General features: G+C 40.7%; 2 protein-coding genes across 2 annotated transcripts in view; one reads left to right on the top strand and one right to left on the bottom strand.

The window, feature by feature from the left end:
* Positions 1 to 7,819: 7,819 nt before the first annotated feature.
* upp2 (uridine phosphorylase 2) lies at positions 7,820 to 9,854 on the top strand (the record flags this gene model as incomplete). Its single annotated transcript, XM_080018869.1, has 7 exons — positions 7,820 to 7,872; positions 8,111 to 8,225; positions 8,462 to 8,620; positions 8,912 to 9,026; positions 9,118 to 9,327; positions 9,426 to 9,572; positions 9,694 to 9,854. 7 exons carry the CDS (start codon positions 7,820 to 7,822, stop codon positions 9,852 to 9,854), a joined length of 960 nt encoding a protein of 319 aa, XP_079874995.1.
* An 816-nt stretch (positions 9,855 to 10,670) lies between these two features.
* LOC307243898 (coiled-coil domain-containing protein 148-like) overlaps positions 10,671 to 14,916 on the bottom strand; it is a gene marked incomplete at both ends in the record, with an annotated part of 25,810 nt that continues 21,564 nt past the window's right edge. The window contains 4 exons of the mRNA XM_080018868.1: positions 10,671 to 10,853; positions 11,333 to 11,470; positions 11,660 to 11,777; positions 12,486 to 12,604. Coding sequence (XP_079874994.1) covers positions 10,671 to 10,853; positions 11,333 to 11,470; positions 11,660 to 11,777; positions 12,486 to 12,604 — 558 coding nt within the window. The remainder of the gene's footprint in view (positions 10,854 to 11,332; positions 11,471 to 11,659; positions 11,778 to 12,485; positions 12,605 to 14,916) is intronic.

Raw genomic sequence — 14,916 nt, 5'->3', positions numbered from 1 at the left:
ATTTTAACAGCCTTTTCGATTTTTATTTCATTTTGTTGTATTGAATTATTATTATTATTATTATTATTATTATTATTATTATTATTATTATTATTATTATTATTAATAATAATAATAATAAATATAATATTTTATATAATTTGATCATAATTTCCCCTTATTTCCCACCTTTGTCAGAAGGTGAATTGTTGATCCAGAGGTTTAATGTTTATAGTTAATAGAGATAGATATCTAACTATCTCTCTATCCATCCATCCATCTATCTATCTATCTATCTATCTATCAGCCAATTCACTAGCGCCAAAAAGTAAAATTTTCCCTTGATGTTCAGCGTGGCCCCCCCAGGAGAGCTCAATCTGAAATATTAGTAAATATGGAATATTAGTAAATAAGTCCACAATTTATCATGGGTGGGGCAGGGAAGATTCTTAAAAATCAGTGACGTGCACTGTGCTGAGTGGCTTAAAGGAATCAAACATGATCTCAGCAAGGCAAACGCTGTAACATGCTGATGGTTAAGTTTAGGTATAAGGTTAGAGATGGTTACGTTTAGGTATAATGTTAGAGATGGTTAAGTTTAGGTATAATGTTAGAGATGGTTAAGTTTAGGTATAATGTTACAGATGGTTAAGTTTAGGTATAATGTTATAGATGGTTAATTAGAGATGGTTAAGTTTAGGTATAATGTTAGAGATGGTTAAGTTTAGGTATAATGTTAGAGATGGTTAATTAGAGATGGTTAAGTTTAGGTATAATGTTAGAGATGGTTAAGTTTAGGTATAATGTTAGAGATGGTTAAGTTTAGGTATAATGTTATAGATGGTTAATTAGAGATGGTTAAGTTTAGGTATAATGTTAGAGATGGTTAAGTTTAGGTATAATGTTAGAGATGGTTAAGTTTAGGTATAATGTTAGAGATGGTTAAGTTTAGGTATAATGTTAGAGATGGTTAAGTTTAGGTATAAGGTTAGAGATGGTTAAGTTTAGGTATAAGGTTAGAGATGGTTAAGTTTAGGTATAATGTTAGAGATGGTTAAGTTTAGGTATAATGTTAGAGATGGTTAAGTTTAGGTATAATGTTAGAGATGGTTAAGTTTAGGTATAAGGTTAGAGATGGTTAAGTTTAGTCATAATGTTAGAGATGGTTAAGTTTAGGTATAATGTTAGAGATGGTTAAGTTTAGGTATAATGTTAGATGATTAAGTTTAGGTATAATGTTAGAGATGATTAAGTTTAGGTATAATGTTAGAGATGGTTAAGTTTAGGTATAATGTTAGAGATGGTTAAGTTTAGGTATAATGTTAGAGATGGTTAAGTTTAGGTATAAGGTTAGAGATGGTTAAGTTTAGGTATAATGTTAGAGATGGTTAAGTTTAGGTATAATGTTATAGATGGTTAAGTTTAGGTATAATGTTAGAGATGGTTAAGTTTAGGTATAAGGTTAGAGATGGTTAAGTTTAGGTATAATGTTAGAGATGGTTAAGTTTAGGTATAATGTTAGAGATGGTTAAGTTTAGGTATAATGTTAGAGATGGTTACGTTTAGGTATAATGTTAGAGATGGTTAAGTTTAGGTATAATGTTAGAGATGGTTAAGTTTAGGTATAAGGTTAGAGATGGTTAAGTTTAGGTATAAGGTTAGAGATGGTTAAGTTTAGGTATAATGTTAGAGATGGTTAAGTTTAGGTATAATGTTAGAGATGGTTAAGTTTAGGTATAAGGTTAGAGATGGTTAAGTTTAGGTATAATGTTAGAGATGGTTAAGTTTAGGTATAATGTTAGAGATGGTTACGTTTAGGTATAATGTTAGAGATGGTTAAGTTTAGGTATAATGTTAGAGATGGTTAAGTTTAGGTATAATGTTATAGATGGTTAAGTTTAGGTATAATGTTAGAGATGGTTAAGTTTAGGTATAATGTTAGAGATGGTTAAGTTTAGGTATAATGTTAGAGATGGCTAAGTTTAGGTATAATGTTAGAGATGGTTAAGTTTAGGTATAATGTTATAGATGGTTAAGTTTAGGTATAATGTTAGAGATGGTTAAGTTTAGGTATAATGTTAGATGATTAAGTTTAGGTATAATGTTATAGATGGTTAAGTTTAGGTATAATGTTAGAGATGGTTAAGTTTAGGTATAATGTTAGAGATGGTTAAGTTTAGGTATAATGTTAGAGATGGTTAAGTTTAGGTATAATGTTAGAGATGGTTAAGCTTAGGTATAATGTTAGAGATGGTTAAGTTTAGGTATAATGTTAGAGATGGTTTAGTTTAGGTTTATCCCACCACACAGTTTGATGTGTCCCGCTACATGTTTATAATATATTGTTGAATCTTGCCATAAAATCCTTTATTTTAAAATGTTTTTTTTAATATATATGAATTTCTTAATTTATGCATACTATTTTACTTGACCTTGTGTGAATATAAAACTCAATAAAATAGAATATAGCAATGGCTTAAAAATGACTTACATGTCCACTATTTTAACAGCCTTTTCAAATTTTTATTTAGTTGTATTGAATTATTATTATTATCATTAAAAAATATATACATTATTTCCTTTAATTTTATAATAATTATTTCCTCTTGTTTCCCATTTTTGTCAGAACATGAATTGTTGATACAGAGGTTTAATGTTTATGGTTAATTATCTATATCTATCGATCTATCTATCTATCTATCTATCTATCTATCTATCTATCTATCTATCTATCTATCTATCTATCTATCTATCTATCTATCTATCTATCTATCTATCTATCTATCTATCAGTCTGCCTATCTGTTTGTCCGTGGCTCTATCTATTTATTAGCCAATTCACTAAAGCAGAAAAGTTAATTTTTCCCTTGATGTTCAGTTTGGCCCCCAGGAGAGCTCAATCTGACCAGTGGCCCCCAGGTTTTTTTGGGTTGAGACCCCTGAGCTACAATAGATCCATGTACAGCATGGAGCAATGGTACATGCTGTACTGCTTCATGCTGTATATAGGGCAACATTTCACGTTATGCAGAGACTATATGGAATATTAGTCCATGTTGTACGTTGAGCTGCATGTAGACATTTTGCTGGACCAGGTTGGGAACGGTGACCTGCTGTAACCTAACGTCCCCTTGTTCAGTTGCGGGGTGTTGTGAACCCTTACAGATAATAAGTGAGGATCACCCCTTCCCCTCTGCATGCACTTTTCCTTCTCCCCTTGACTCTTTCAGGTCTGAAACTATGCTCCAAGGGCCTCGTCGGTCCGACGTCCCAGATCCCCGGGCTGTCCCCGGACGCCGCCAACGGCCCTGAAGACAGCAAGCCCCGCGGCCGGAGGAGCGGGGTGCTGGAGACCGACTCTGACTACGTCAAACTGGCCAAACGAGGAGGGCAGAAGAGTAATGCAAACCTTTACCCCAACCCCCCACCGCCACCGCCACTCTTACTTTGGGTTGATGTGTTTTCCAACATTCGGTTCGATGTGTTTTTCTTTAATTGTTTCAGACCTTCTCTGGCACGAAGAAGTGCTGGTTCCCAAGCCCGTGGCCGCCTATGCGCCTCGAAACCTGTTGAGCACTCCATCAGAAGACAGAAGTGATTCAAGGTTTTCACATTATTGTCATCACACTCATCACAATATTCAAAGAGTTTTGAAACATCCAATAAATCCTAGAAATGGGTTACCACGAGTTAAACATGACCGCATAACTCATAATACTAGTACCTTCATTATTATATAGTGCCTGCCAGTGGTGGAAGTACACAGAATTTTTTTTTAAGTTAAAGTACAACTACGCTGACGCAAGATGCCTTCATTGAGAGTGAAAGTAACACAGTGACGTTCCTAAAAAGATATCTGACATCCCTGGTTGTTGTCTCCCCCCCACTCACCCCCTCAGTCTAACTGAAAACGGAGACAAGAAAAAAAGCCTCCTGGAACCGCCCTTTTGGATTGATGACGACAGTGCGCTGCAGAAGGGTGATCACAGAAATAGCGAAAACAAGGTGAATACGTTTTCAAAAACAATGTCACTTTAAACGTGTTTTCTTTGCCGGACACGTCTTGTCGTAACCCATTTGTTTCAGAAATCGAAGGAGGGAATAACTGTCGTTGCTTTCCAATAATATAATTTGAGTATTCTTGCCGCGCACTTTATTTCATGATTGTGTTGCTCCCCCTTAATCCGTTGACATGTGTATCATTAACACCAGATAAAATGCCCCTGTTCCCCAGAGCGAGGCTCCTGTCATCCAGACCTCAGCGCTGCCGTCACCCACCACCAGCTCTTTCAAGAAGCTGTGAGTCTGTTTGGCCACACGGTGGCAGTGCTGTTCTACTCTGGGCCGCTCTCAAAACATCCCATTAAATTACAGTCAATTTGAACAGATCCAAATTAGAACATTCTGTAATTCGTATTTATTATTTGGTCTTGTCTCCGGGTTCAACTGCAAAGGGAATCACGATCATCCCAAAAAAAAGTGCTCTTGCGTTGCAACGAGGTTTCGTTGCTTGCTTCTTGATAAACGTGCGGTGGTATATTTTAACCACAGCGTCCCTGACCATGTGTGTGTTTTGGTGAACAGGTGCACACGGAACTCTGGCCTCAAAAAAACATCAGTGCATGTGCAACTGTTTGCCTTGGCCCGTTTCCCTCAGCGCAAATGTTGGTTTTGCCCCCCCCCCTCCTTGTAAAAATCCCGGCGATCTGTGGAAACCTCAGCGTGACATGTTCACCATGACAAAATGCCACAGGAGCCATGTACAGCGTCGTGTGTTTGAAGGGTCTGACGTGTTCGGTAATGAAGTGGATGTAATTCAATCAACGGCAAACGCCTCGCGAGGCTCTCTATTGCGATGGCCTCCGCCTCGTGGTCGTTTTCTGCCGTTCACCGGTTCACCGGTGTCGGGGTCCAAATTCGATGTTTGCGATGTTTGATCTCACGTGAACCTGATCGTGCCTGTGAGCTCCGCGCTAGTTAGACGCTCGCCCTGGATTATTTGGGGGGGGGGGGGGGGGAGGGCGACAGAGATACTTTCTGAATCACTGACTTCTGCTATCCTTCCAGATCCCTAAATAAGAACCCCACCCCCGTCAACATGTCCAAGCTGCTGAGCTTCGGCTACGCGGACGACCAGGCCGAGTCCCGCCGCGACGTGTCCAGTTCAAGTACGTATCGCCGCCTGAGCTCCAACCCTCGATTTCCCAAAATGAAGCCGAGATGTTGAACCACGACGCACTGATGTTCGCGAATGCTTACAGAAACAAGACGTAATAAAAGACAATGGATCTCCTGTCGAGACAAAACGGTTCAAAGCCTCCAATCGTTCATTCTAGTGCAAATAGATCACTAATAAAGTGTCAATGTGTGTGTGTGTGTGTGTGTGTGTGTGTGTGTCCACGTCATCAGAAGAATAGAAGATTCCCCGCGGCGCGCAAAGGACTCTGACTCAAAATGCTGCGGCTAGGACCCTATCTAAATGTTAAAAGGAGGCCGTGTAACTCCCATCGGTTTTAAACCTTGCTGCTGTTTAGAGCTCGGCGTGGCCTCGCTCCTGCCTGCGCGTCTTACTTCCACCCCCTGCCCTGCAGCCGGGAATGACACACATCCCCCTGCCTCTTGTTTTTTTTGTGTGCGCGCATTCTGTTCGGAATTGAGCTCAGATTTTTCTATATTTGTGTGTGTGTGTGTGTGTGTGTGTGTGTGTGTGTGTGTGTGTGTGCGTGCGTGCGTTGAAGCAATTACATGCATCTAGTCCATCATTTTTTTGTTCAGCACTTTGGTACAAAGCCTGGATTTTTTTTTTTAAAAGACGCTAAATAACGAAATAACTAGAAAATGTTACAACCGCATTTTATATATATATATATATATACACAGTATATTTAATTCAGCAGTCCAGTGATCATGATATATGTAAAACTTTCCATTTTGTAGATGCCTAGGTTGAAATATTGACCCACTGTTACACTTGCTGCAGCTTTAACACAAAAGACTCACATCAAACCTGCTGCTTTGTACTATGTATGTTGGCTCTTGCCTGCCATGCATGTTCTTAAGGCTTTAATTTATAACAGAACACAATCATAAATATATTGAACATCACCCAGCGTCATATGTAATAACTTATGCCTTATGTAATTGACTGTGCATTACTTTTTTTATTTTCACTGTCTCTGAAGAAATTTCAATAAAGTTTTTTGTAACCCCTCTTGTTGTCAGTTCAAGGTCTTTTATTTGCATTCTTGGATGGATATGTGAATTTTACCATGATTTTAAAACATGCGTGTCACGCGTCAAGCCCCAATTTATCAAAGTATAGTTTCAAAGGCGTTTTTCCAGCAAATGCACATTGAACGCTAATGTTTTTTTGTTTTTTTTGACCATCTGCTGTGGGTGGGGCGGGGAAGGATCCTTAACAGCAATGAATCGCGTGTTGTTGTGACATGACGTTATGTAACACTTATCTCAGCAAGGCAAACACTAACAAGCTGCTCCAGGAGACTGAGTACATTGCTTAACCAAGATCCAGACGGAACAGATAATGATTCATCAGACACATCTTACGAGCATCATGTGCATTTTAAATGGAGAAGGTTACAGCAAAGGGACTGCCCATTGCTCCAAAACTCCAATAGTCTGAAAAATGTGGGTTTGGTTAGAGATGGTTAAGTTTAGGTATAATGTTAGAGATGGTTAAGTTTAGGTATAAGGTTAGAGATGGATACGTTTAGGTATAAGGTTAGAGATGGTTAAGTTTAGGTATAATGTTAGAGATGGATACGTTTAGGTATAAGGTTAGAGATGGTTAAGTTTAGGTATAATGTTAGAGATGGTTAAGTTTAGGTATAATGTTAGAGATGGTTAAGTTTAGGTATAATGTTAGAGATGGTTAAGTTTAGGTATAATGTTATAGATGGTTAAGTTTAGGTATAATGTTAGAGATGGTTAAGTTTAGGTATAATGTTAGAGATGATTAAGCTTAGGTATAATGTTAGAGATGGTTAAGCTTAGGTATAATGTTATAGATGGTTAAGTTTAGGTATAATGTTATAGATGGTTAAGTTTAGGTATAATGTTAGAGATGTTTAAGTTTAGGTATAATGTTAGAGATGGTTAAGTTTAGGTATAATGTTATAGATGGTTAAGTTTAGGTATAATGTTAGAGATGGTTAAGTTTAGGTATAATGTTAGAGATGTTTAAGTTTAGGTATAATGTTAGAGATGGTTAAGTTTAGGTATAATGTTATAGATGGTTAAGTTTAGGTATAAGGTTAGAGATGGTTAAGTTTAGGTATAATGTTATAGATGGTAAAGTCTAGGGTTAGGGTGTCGTCCATGCCCAATGGGACATTTTTCTGACTTGGGGTTTTGGAATAATGGGCCGTTGGAACAATGGCATGCCATCACGGCTAATGGGTGAACTGTGTTTTGTTACCAAACAGTTAAAAGAAAAACAGGCTGTTTAACAACCCAGCATATAATCTTAATCTAGTTTGAGTTGTATGCTCGCACAGGTAATATTAACTAAATTTACAGATGTACTTTGACCAAAACAAGTCGTCCAGGCACGACACCCGCATTCCACGGTGACCCGAGCGGCAGCACCCGGTCCATGTGAGTGTGTTTTTCTGGGAGGGCTCGGGGAGTGTTTTCTGACTGACGAGGACAGGCAATACTCCTCTCTCTGCAGCCAATCGCTCCGGAGACGGGGTTAGAGGTCACCGCTATATCAGCTCCGCGGCGAGACGCGCAACTTATTCCGAAACGGCAGCGACCGCCCGGGCACAAACTCGCTTCAGAAGATTGGTCTTTCGTTTTCCCGAGCGACATCTGCAGGGATGGCACCGATTCTGCTCAACTGCATGGGGAACAGCCACGGCGAGTGTGTCAAGTAAGCGTTTGGGCGTATTTGTTTGTTTGAGTTAAATAGTACAAACTGAGCTTTGTTTTTGCTTCGACTTAGAGCACTTTTTAGAAAAAAGCAAACCATGATAAAGGAGGGAAGGGGTACAAGGAGTAAATATTCAGCGATCAATACCGTGGTGTTTTTTGCTTTTAACTCCACATTTAAGGAGTCACCGGACGTTTTCTTTTGATATATTAACCTGATCCCCGGCGCTATTTCACAGACAGCCTGTCCAAGTGAAAAACCCTTATCTGGATTCCATGGAGGAGGATATTCTCTATCACTTCAGCTTAGGCACCAAGACACACAACCTCCCGGAGATGTTCAGAGATATTAAGGTTTGTGGTGGGAGGGGGGGGGGCGGTCAGAGGAAAAATAAATGGCTTTTTAAAGTTCCTTCCGTAGGACAAACAAACAAACAAAAAAAAACAAAAAAAAAAAAAGAAATAAGGCATATTTTTCTCAAGAGAAGGAAAGCCAGAGGGAGGGGAATGGCTTTTGTGTGCATTTCTAATAAAGAAAAAAATGAAAATCTGGAAGTCATTATTTTCCCGTCTATTTTTTCCCCTCGCAGTTTGTTTGTGTCGGCGGAAGCACAAATCGGATGAAGGCTTTCGCTCAGTTCATCCACCAGGAGCTGAACCTGCCCGGAAACAGAGAGGAAATCCGAGATATCTGTGAGGGAACAGACCGCTACTGCATGTACAAAGTGGGACCCGTGCTCTCCCTCAGCGTAAGCATTTCTCCAGGAGTTTCATCTCTCACCCTGTGTTCACCGGCAACCGCCGTCCCACCAGACCTAGACCCCGACCTCGATCTAGACCTTGACGTCTAGAACCGCGACCTCGATCTAAACGTAGACTTTAACCTTGACCTTAAGCTGGACCTCGATCTGGACCAAGACCTTCTAATATGCTTTCAAAAGGCAGATACCCACTTTTCTCGTTTAAAGCTATGCATTTAGAATTTTTTTTTCCCAGCGCTCTCACACTGGATTTTTATTTTTATTTTTTAACATTTTCAGCATGGCATAGGTGTCCCCTCCATCTCCATCATGATGCATGAGCTGATCAAGCTGCTGCATCACGCCCAATGTCGGGACGTGATCCTTTTCCGCATCGGGACATCGGGTGGAGTCGGTACGTATGTAGTTTCAGTTTTTAGTTGTTTCCCCCCCCGGGGCTACAAGTGTATCCTTCGGTGAATTATTTCCTCCTGCGTTACCGCTAGGCCTGGCTCCGGGCACGGTGGTGATCACGGACAAGGCGGTGGACTACTCCTTCCAGGCCCAGTTTGAGCAGGTGGTTCTGGGTAAGGTGATCGTCCGCAGCACCGAGCTGGACGAAGGCGTGGCCAGCGAGCTGCTGCAGTGCTCCTCCCAACTCCCGAACCTGCCCACGGTGATCGGAAACACCATGTGCACCCACGACTTCTACGAGGGTGAGAGCGCCTCACGACGACAAACCTTTATGGGAACGTTGCAATAACAAACATCCATCCGTGCGTGGTGTGTTACTAATATATCCCTGTTTCCCCAGGGCAAGGCCGACTTGACGGAGCTCTCTGCTCCTTCTCCCAAGAAGACAAACTGGACTACCTGAGAAAAGCCCACGAGGCCGGAGTCAGAAATATCGAAATGGAGTCCACCGTCTTTGCCGCTATGTGTCGCGTCTGCAGCCTCAAAGGTGTGGTTTTTATTCCCCTACATTACCTTTACAGTCGTCTGAAGACTTAGAACGGAGATATCTCATCCAGGGCCAGATAATGTGTCAGACCACCGTTAATATGTTTGCCTTCCCCCTCCAGCGGCCGTCATCTGCGTGACGCTGCTGAACCGCTTCGACGGCGACCAGATCACCACGCCCCACGACGTGCTGGTGGAGTATCAGCAGAGGCCTCAGGTCCTGGTCTCCCACTTCATCAAGAAACGTCTCGGACTCATCGTCGGAAATCCCCAAAATCCCTGAGTGCGGCTCCCCCGCCCGACGATCACTGAGTGTATATATGACGAGAAGCCTTGATTCATATGTGTATATACTGTACTTGACCTGTTGATATGTGCATAAGATAGTTATTATTTAAACATTTCTGAGTTATTTTAGTAACTCAGTTACTAATGTCTTCAATAAAAAAAACTTTTTACATGTAGATATTTGTATGTATTTGTATTATATACTTTAGTACTTGTGTATGGCATCATGAAAATGTCGTGTAGTTTTCAAATAAAGTATTCTGTATGCAAATTTCAACTGTTATGATTTCATTTTTAAATGTACTTCATAGATAATTGCTTGGATGAAGCAACGTTTGCTGTTACTTTACTGGCACCTGGTATGTTTTAAACCCCTTACGAATTGAAATGAACATTGATGAACTGGATAATATTCCCCCAAATTATTCAGCCTTAAATTCCATCAACATTCTACAAAGTATTGGTTTGGTGAATTCACACAAGCTTGATAATTGTATGTCCATCGATGTACATACATTAAGTCGTAAACATACACAATGGGTGTTGATATAAATACATAGAGAGACTTTTCATTTGTGGTACTCATTCAAGTTTAAATATTCCAGAACACAAATTTAAGTTCATGTATATCCTCGCTTGGCATATTGGATATTTTTTATTTTAAATTCAAAACTTGGGTTACATACCTGGTTAAAACGGACAAAATTGGTCAACTGGTCAGAAATTAACTTTGCAAATATAAACACAATGTGTATACATTCAGATCAATGACATTTATTAACCACTGACAATTAATATTGAATGTATTAGTTCATACTTTAGGGTTGGTTTGGTTTGATTCAGGTAGGTAGGACTTTAGGACAACAGAGATGGTGTCCCGTCGCGGCGGCTTCGGGGGCTTGATGGTGGCCAGGATCTGCTGGGCGTACTGGGAGTGGTGGAGACCGGCCTCTCTGAGAGCACGCTCCACCCGCACCCTGGGGTCGGACACAATCTGGAAATACGGAGAAAGAAAAAAAAAAAAAAAGAGGAAAAAACATAGGAATCACACGTGGTTGACTCCTGTGCGTGGGAGGCGTGGCGGAAAACGGTAGAAAGACTTAACCCCTTGTTTGGAGAGGGGGCAATGTTACGGGAAAAGGAAGGAAACTGGTTTACATTGGAGAACTTCACGACATTGTTGAGCAGGGGACATATCATGCCAACGTTGACGGCTATAGGGTCAGTAATAGCATAGTGCACTTAAGAGAGTTAATGTGAGATCACGCCCATTAATAGGCACAGCCCAAACTGCTTTGTTCCAGCTTTTCATTCCTTCCACGGTCCACTTCGAGGGGCCGTCAGCAGCTTTCAAGGGCGTCGTTTATAAAGAGTGTGCGCATTATCGATCTCCCCGGCCGAATAAACTCGGGAGAACAAATAAAAAGATAAAATAAAATTAAAAAAAAAAGCTAAGCGGCCGCCGAACCTCACCTGGGTGTCTGTGAAGGTGTTAATGCTGTAGAGAGGCTTTCGGGGCTCAAACTGGCCGCTATTATTCTCCTGTCGGCTTTTCCAAGCCTGCGTGTCTCCCATCATCCTCAGCGGGTCTGCCTCCGCCACCACCCCGACCTGGGAGAGAGAGGCGTTTAGGGAACGGGCGATATACAACGCAGCGGGAGTTTAAACTCGCCGCCAAAAAGGTGGCGGTGACGGCGCTGCAACTCAAAGTGGGCGAGGCAGCGCGGCTCCTCGCGGGGGCCGTTTTCTTTTTTTACTAAACAGAGCCGATCAGCGGAGCCCGGGCGGTCGACGACCGACCTGACTGGCCAGGGCCTCCAGACGGTTCTGCCTCTCTTCCGCCGCTTTCTGGCGCTCCAGCTCCAGCGCCTCCCTCTCCTGCCTGCGGCGTTGCAGTATCTCCTCCCGAAACTGCACCCTGAGGGAAGCGCAGGGGTTGAGGACATCAAATTTTACGGTCGCTCCTTCTCCACCCCCACCGCCACAACACCACCGCCTCCATTACCTATCTCCCCTCGCCCAGCAGGGCCCCGGGGCTGCGGCTATATTTGATGAGGCTGCCAAAGAGCATCTCCTCACATCCACTGTCACATCTCTCAGACTGCCTCGCTCAGCCAGTGGCTCTCAACGCAGGGTCTGGGGACCCCCCAGGGGTCCTTTGAGAGGTGCCAGGGGGTCTCCAGCAAAATGATGAATCGTTAAAGTTCACCGTTATTTTCATTTGCAAGACGATAGCACCATTAGAGAATGTACTGTACAATAATGAGCGTTGCGCGTAACTATAGTATCGAAAGGTACGGAGGTTTGGATTAGCTCATATCATACAAAGGTAAACTCAGGAACTCCCAGAGACAACATCTTGTCAAAGGGGTCGAATAAGCTTCCCTGTAATTAAAAAACTTTGAGTGCCCCTGGCTTAGATGAGCATGCATTGAGAGGACACTGCATGAGCAGAACGTTTATCTTCATGTGTCGACGATATCTTCCCTGAGCACAAACCACCACCGCCATTGCGCCGGCAATCACGAAACGCGCGCGAGCATCCCAGTGCGTCAGAAGCAGCGTAGCGCGTTGAAAGAGCTTCCACATCTTTCCCGCTCCCCCAGCACCCATCAACCGTCGTTACCGCTCTTTATCTCGTCGGGCTTGCTCCTCCATGGCGCTCCTCAGCTGGGCCACTCGCTCCAGGTCGTGCTTCTCCCGCAGCTCCCTCTGCTGCTGCTGCTTCAGGTGAAACTCTCTCAGCTTTAAGGGGGGAACAAAATAATAATTTGAAAAAAATAAAATAAAATCGACGACGACGAACGACGACAGCAACAACAAAAAAAAAACAACCCTTCATGAAAAGTGAAAGAAGTACTGCGCATTAGAAAGGAAAATAGCTATGAGCTACAACAAAAATATGATATTTCACCAATCCTGGTCATAATATTAACGTTTCTTTACAAATATGATCAGAGTGCCCGATGGTGTCGTAAATGTGACTTAGCGCCGCCTACTGGTTGGAATAAAATAGATTAGTAATTTTTGTGCAATTCTACGGCATAAATATTACAAAATAAGGGCGGTCCAATCCCCACAAACCACTCTGCACTGACAGAGGAGGGACTGTGAAATCTGTGAAGCCCTTATAAATTATTTTCTGAATCAAGTCACCGTCTGTGACCTGAACTCGCAATGATTTCGTTTTTGCGATCCACATCAACCAAACCCTTTTATCGTAGTTCTTTACCTTTTTTACTTATCTCCCAATTTACTGTTATGGGGTGAGACGAGTCTTTAATAAACGACGCACGTGACGCACCAATTGAGTTTGACCTCGGGGGGGAAACTCTTTAACATCTTTTTGTCCTATTGATTCATATTAGAGAAATCGGATAAGGGTCGAAGTAGAGAAAATTAGATATTTCATTGTCTCCCAGATGGTCGCGCCAAATGATACGGAATCCGATGGCGTCCAAAGGCCCTCATCAATCAGAAGCGTCTCTCCCGAAAAAAAACCAAAACAGTACACCCAGACGAAGCCCGGGAGGATGTCGACGTGGTTGAGCAAAGCAAATACAGATATTTTATAAATATTTCATCACTCCTCCGGTTCACTTACCGCTCATAATGAAAGTGATCAATAATCCGTACGGCGTGCCTGAGTTTGAACGGATCAAGTCGAAGATAGAACGGCGGCTGGTGTCGAAATCCGTCGAAAACAACCTCGCTCGCGAGGCAAGTCGTTGCATTGGAAGCGTCAATCCCTGTGTTATTGCGCGGAAAACTGAGCGGTTTGTTCGCACGAGCAAATGGTGGGTCGTATTAAGTCCTAAAAGACATTTTTATGTCTACGATTACTATCTTTCCATTATCTGTAACCCTTAGTAGTGATTAACTTACCTGCCTTATTTTCTTATAGTTTATTTACAGTTAGGCCGTACGCAAACTTGCACAATCTCCTAGCTTTGACTGAGGTTCTGAAATGCTGAGACAGATAACAAATGATTGTTGTTTTTTTATTATTATCACTTTTCTCAACATTTTTTAAATACATTTTAGGTTTGTTGTATATTGCAGATTTCTTTTTCATTTTTTTCTGATTAGTTCATTATTATTGACTAATGTTTTGATATGTCACAACTTATCTATCTATCTATAGTATCTATAATATCTATAGTATCTATCTATCTATCTACTTACAGTATCTATCTATCTATCTATCTATAGTGTTTATCCATCTATCATTTACAGTATCTATCTATCTTTCTAAAGTATATATCTATCGATCTTTTTATAGTATATATCTATCTATCTACAGTATCTATCTTTCTATCTATAGTATCTATCTTTCTATCTATCTATAGTATCCATCTATCTGTCTATCTATCTATCTACAGTATCTATCTATATACAGTATCTATCTTTTCTATCTATATACATACAGTATCTATCTATCTATATACAGTGTCTATGTTCAGTATTTATCTTTCTATAGTATATATCTACAGTATTATCTATCTACAGTGTTTATATATCTATAGTATCCATCTATCTATTTACAGTATCTATCTATCTATCTGTCTATCTATCTACAGTATTTATCTATCTACAGTATCTATCTATCTATCTATCTACAGTATTTATCTATCTATCTATCTACAGTATCTATCTTTCTAAAGTATATATCTACAGTATCTTTCTATCTATCATCTATCTAAAGTATACATCTATCTATAGTATCTATCGATCTATCTATCTATTGATCTATCTATCTATTGTATTCATTTATCTATCTACAGTATCTATCTTTCTAAAGTATATATCTATCTACAGTATCTATCTATTGATCTTTCTATAGTATATAAATATCTACAGTATCCATCTATCTATCTACAGTATCTACAGTAGCCATTCATCCATCTATAGTATCCATCTATCTATCCATCTATCTATCTACATACAGTATCTATCTACAGTATCTATCTATCTATCTATCTATCTATCTACAGTATCTATCTATCTATCTATCTATCTATCTATCTATCTATCTACAGTATCTATCTATCTATCTA

This window comes from Zeus faber (assembly GCF_960531495.2).
Source record: "Zeus faber genome assembly, chromosome: 18".
Classification (NCBI taxonomy): domain Eukaryota; kingdom Metazoa; phylum Chordata; class Actinopteri; order Zeiformes; family Zeidae; genus Zeus; species Zeus faber.
Note: the sequence above shows the minus strand (reverse complement) of the source record. Positions and strands in the feature narration are given on the sequence as shown.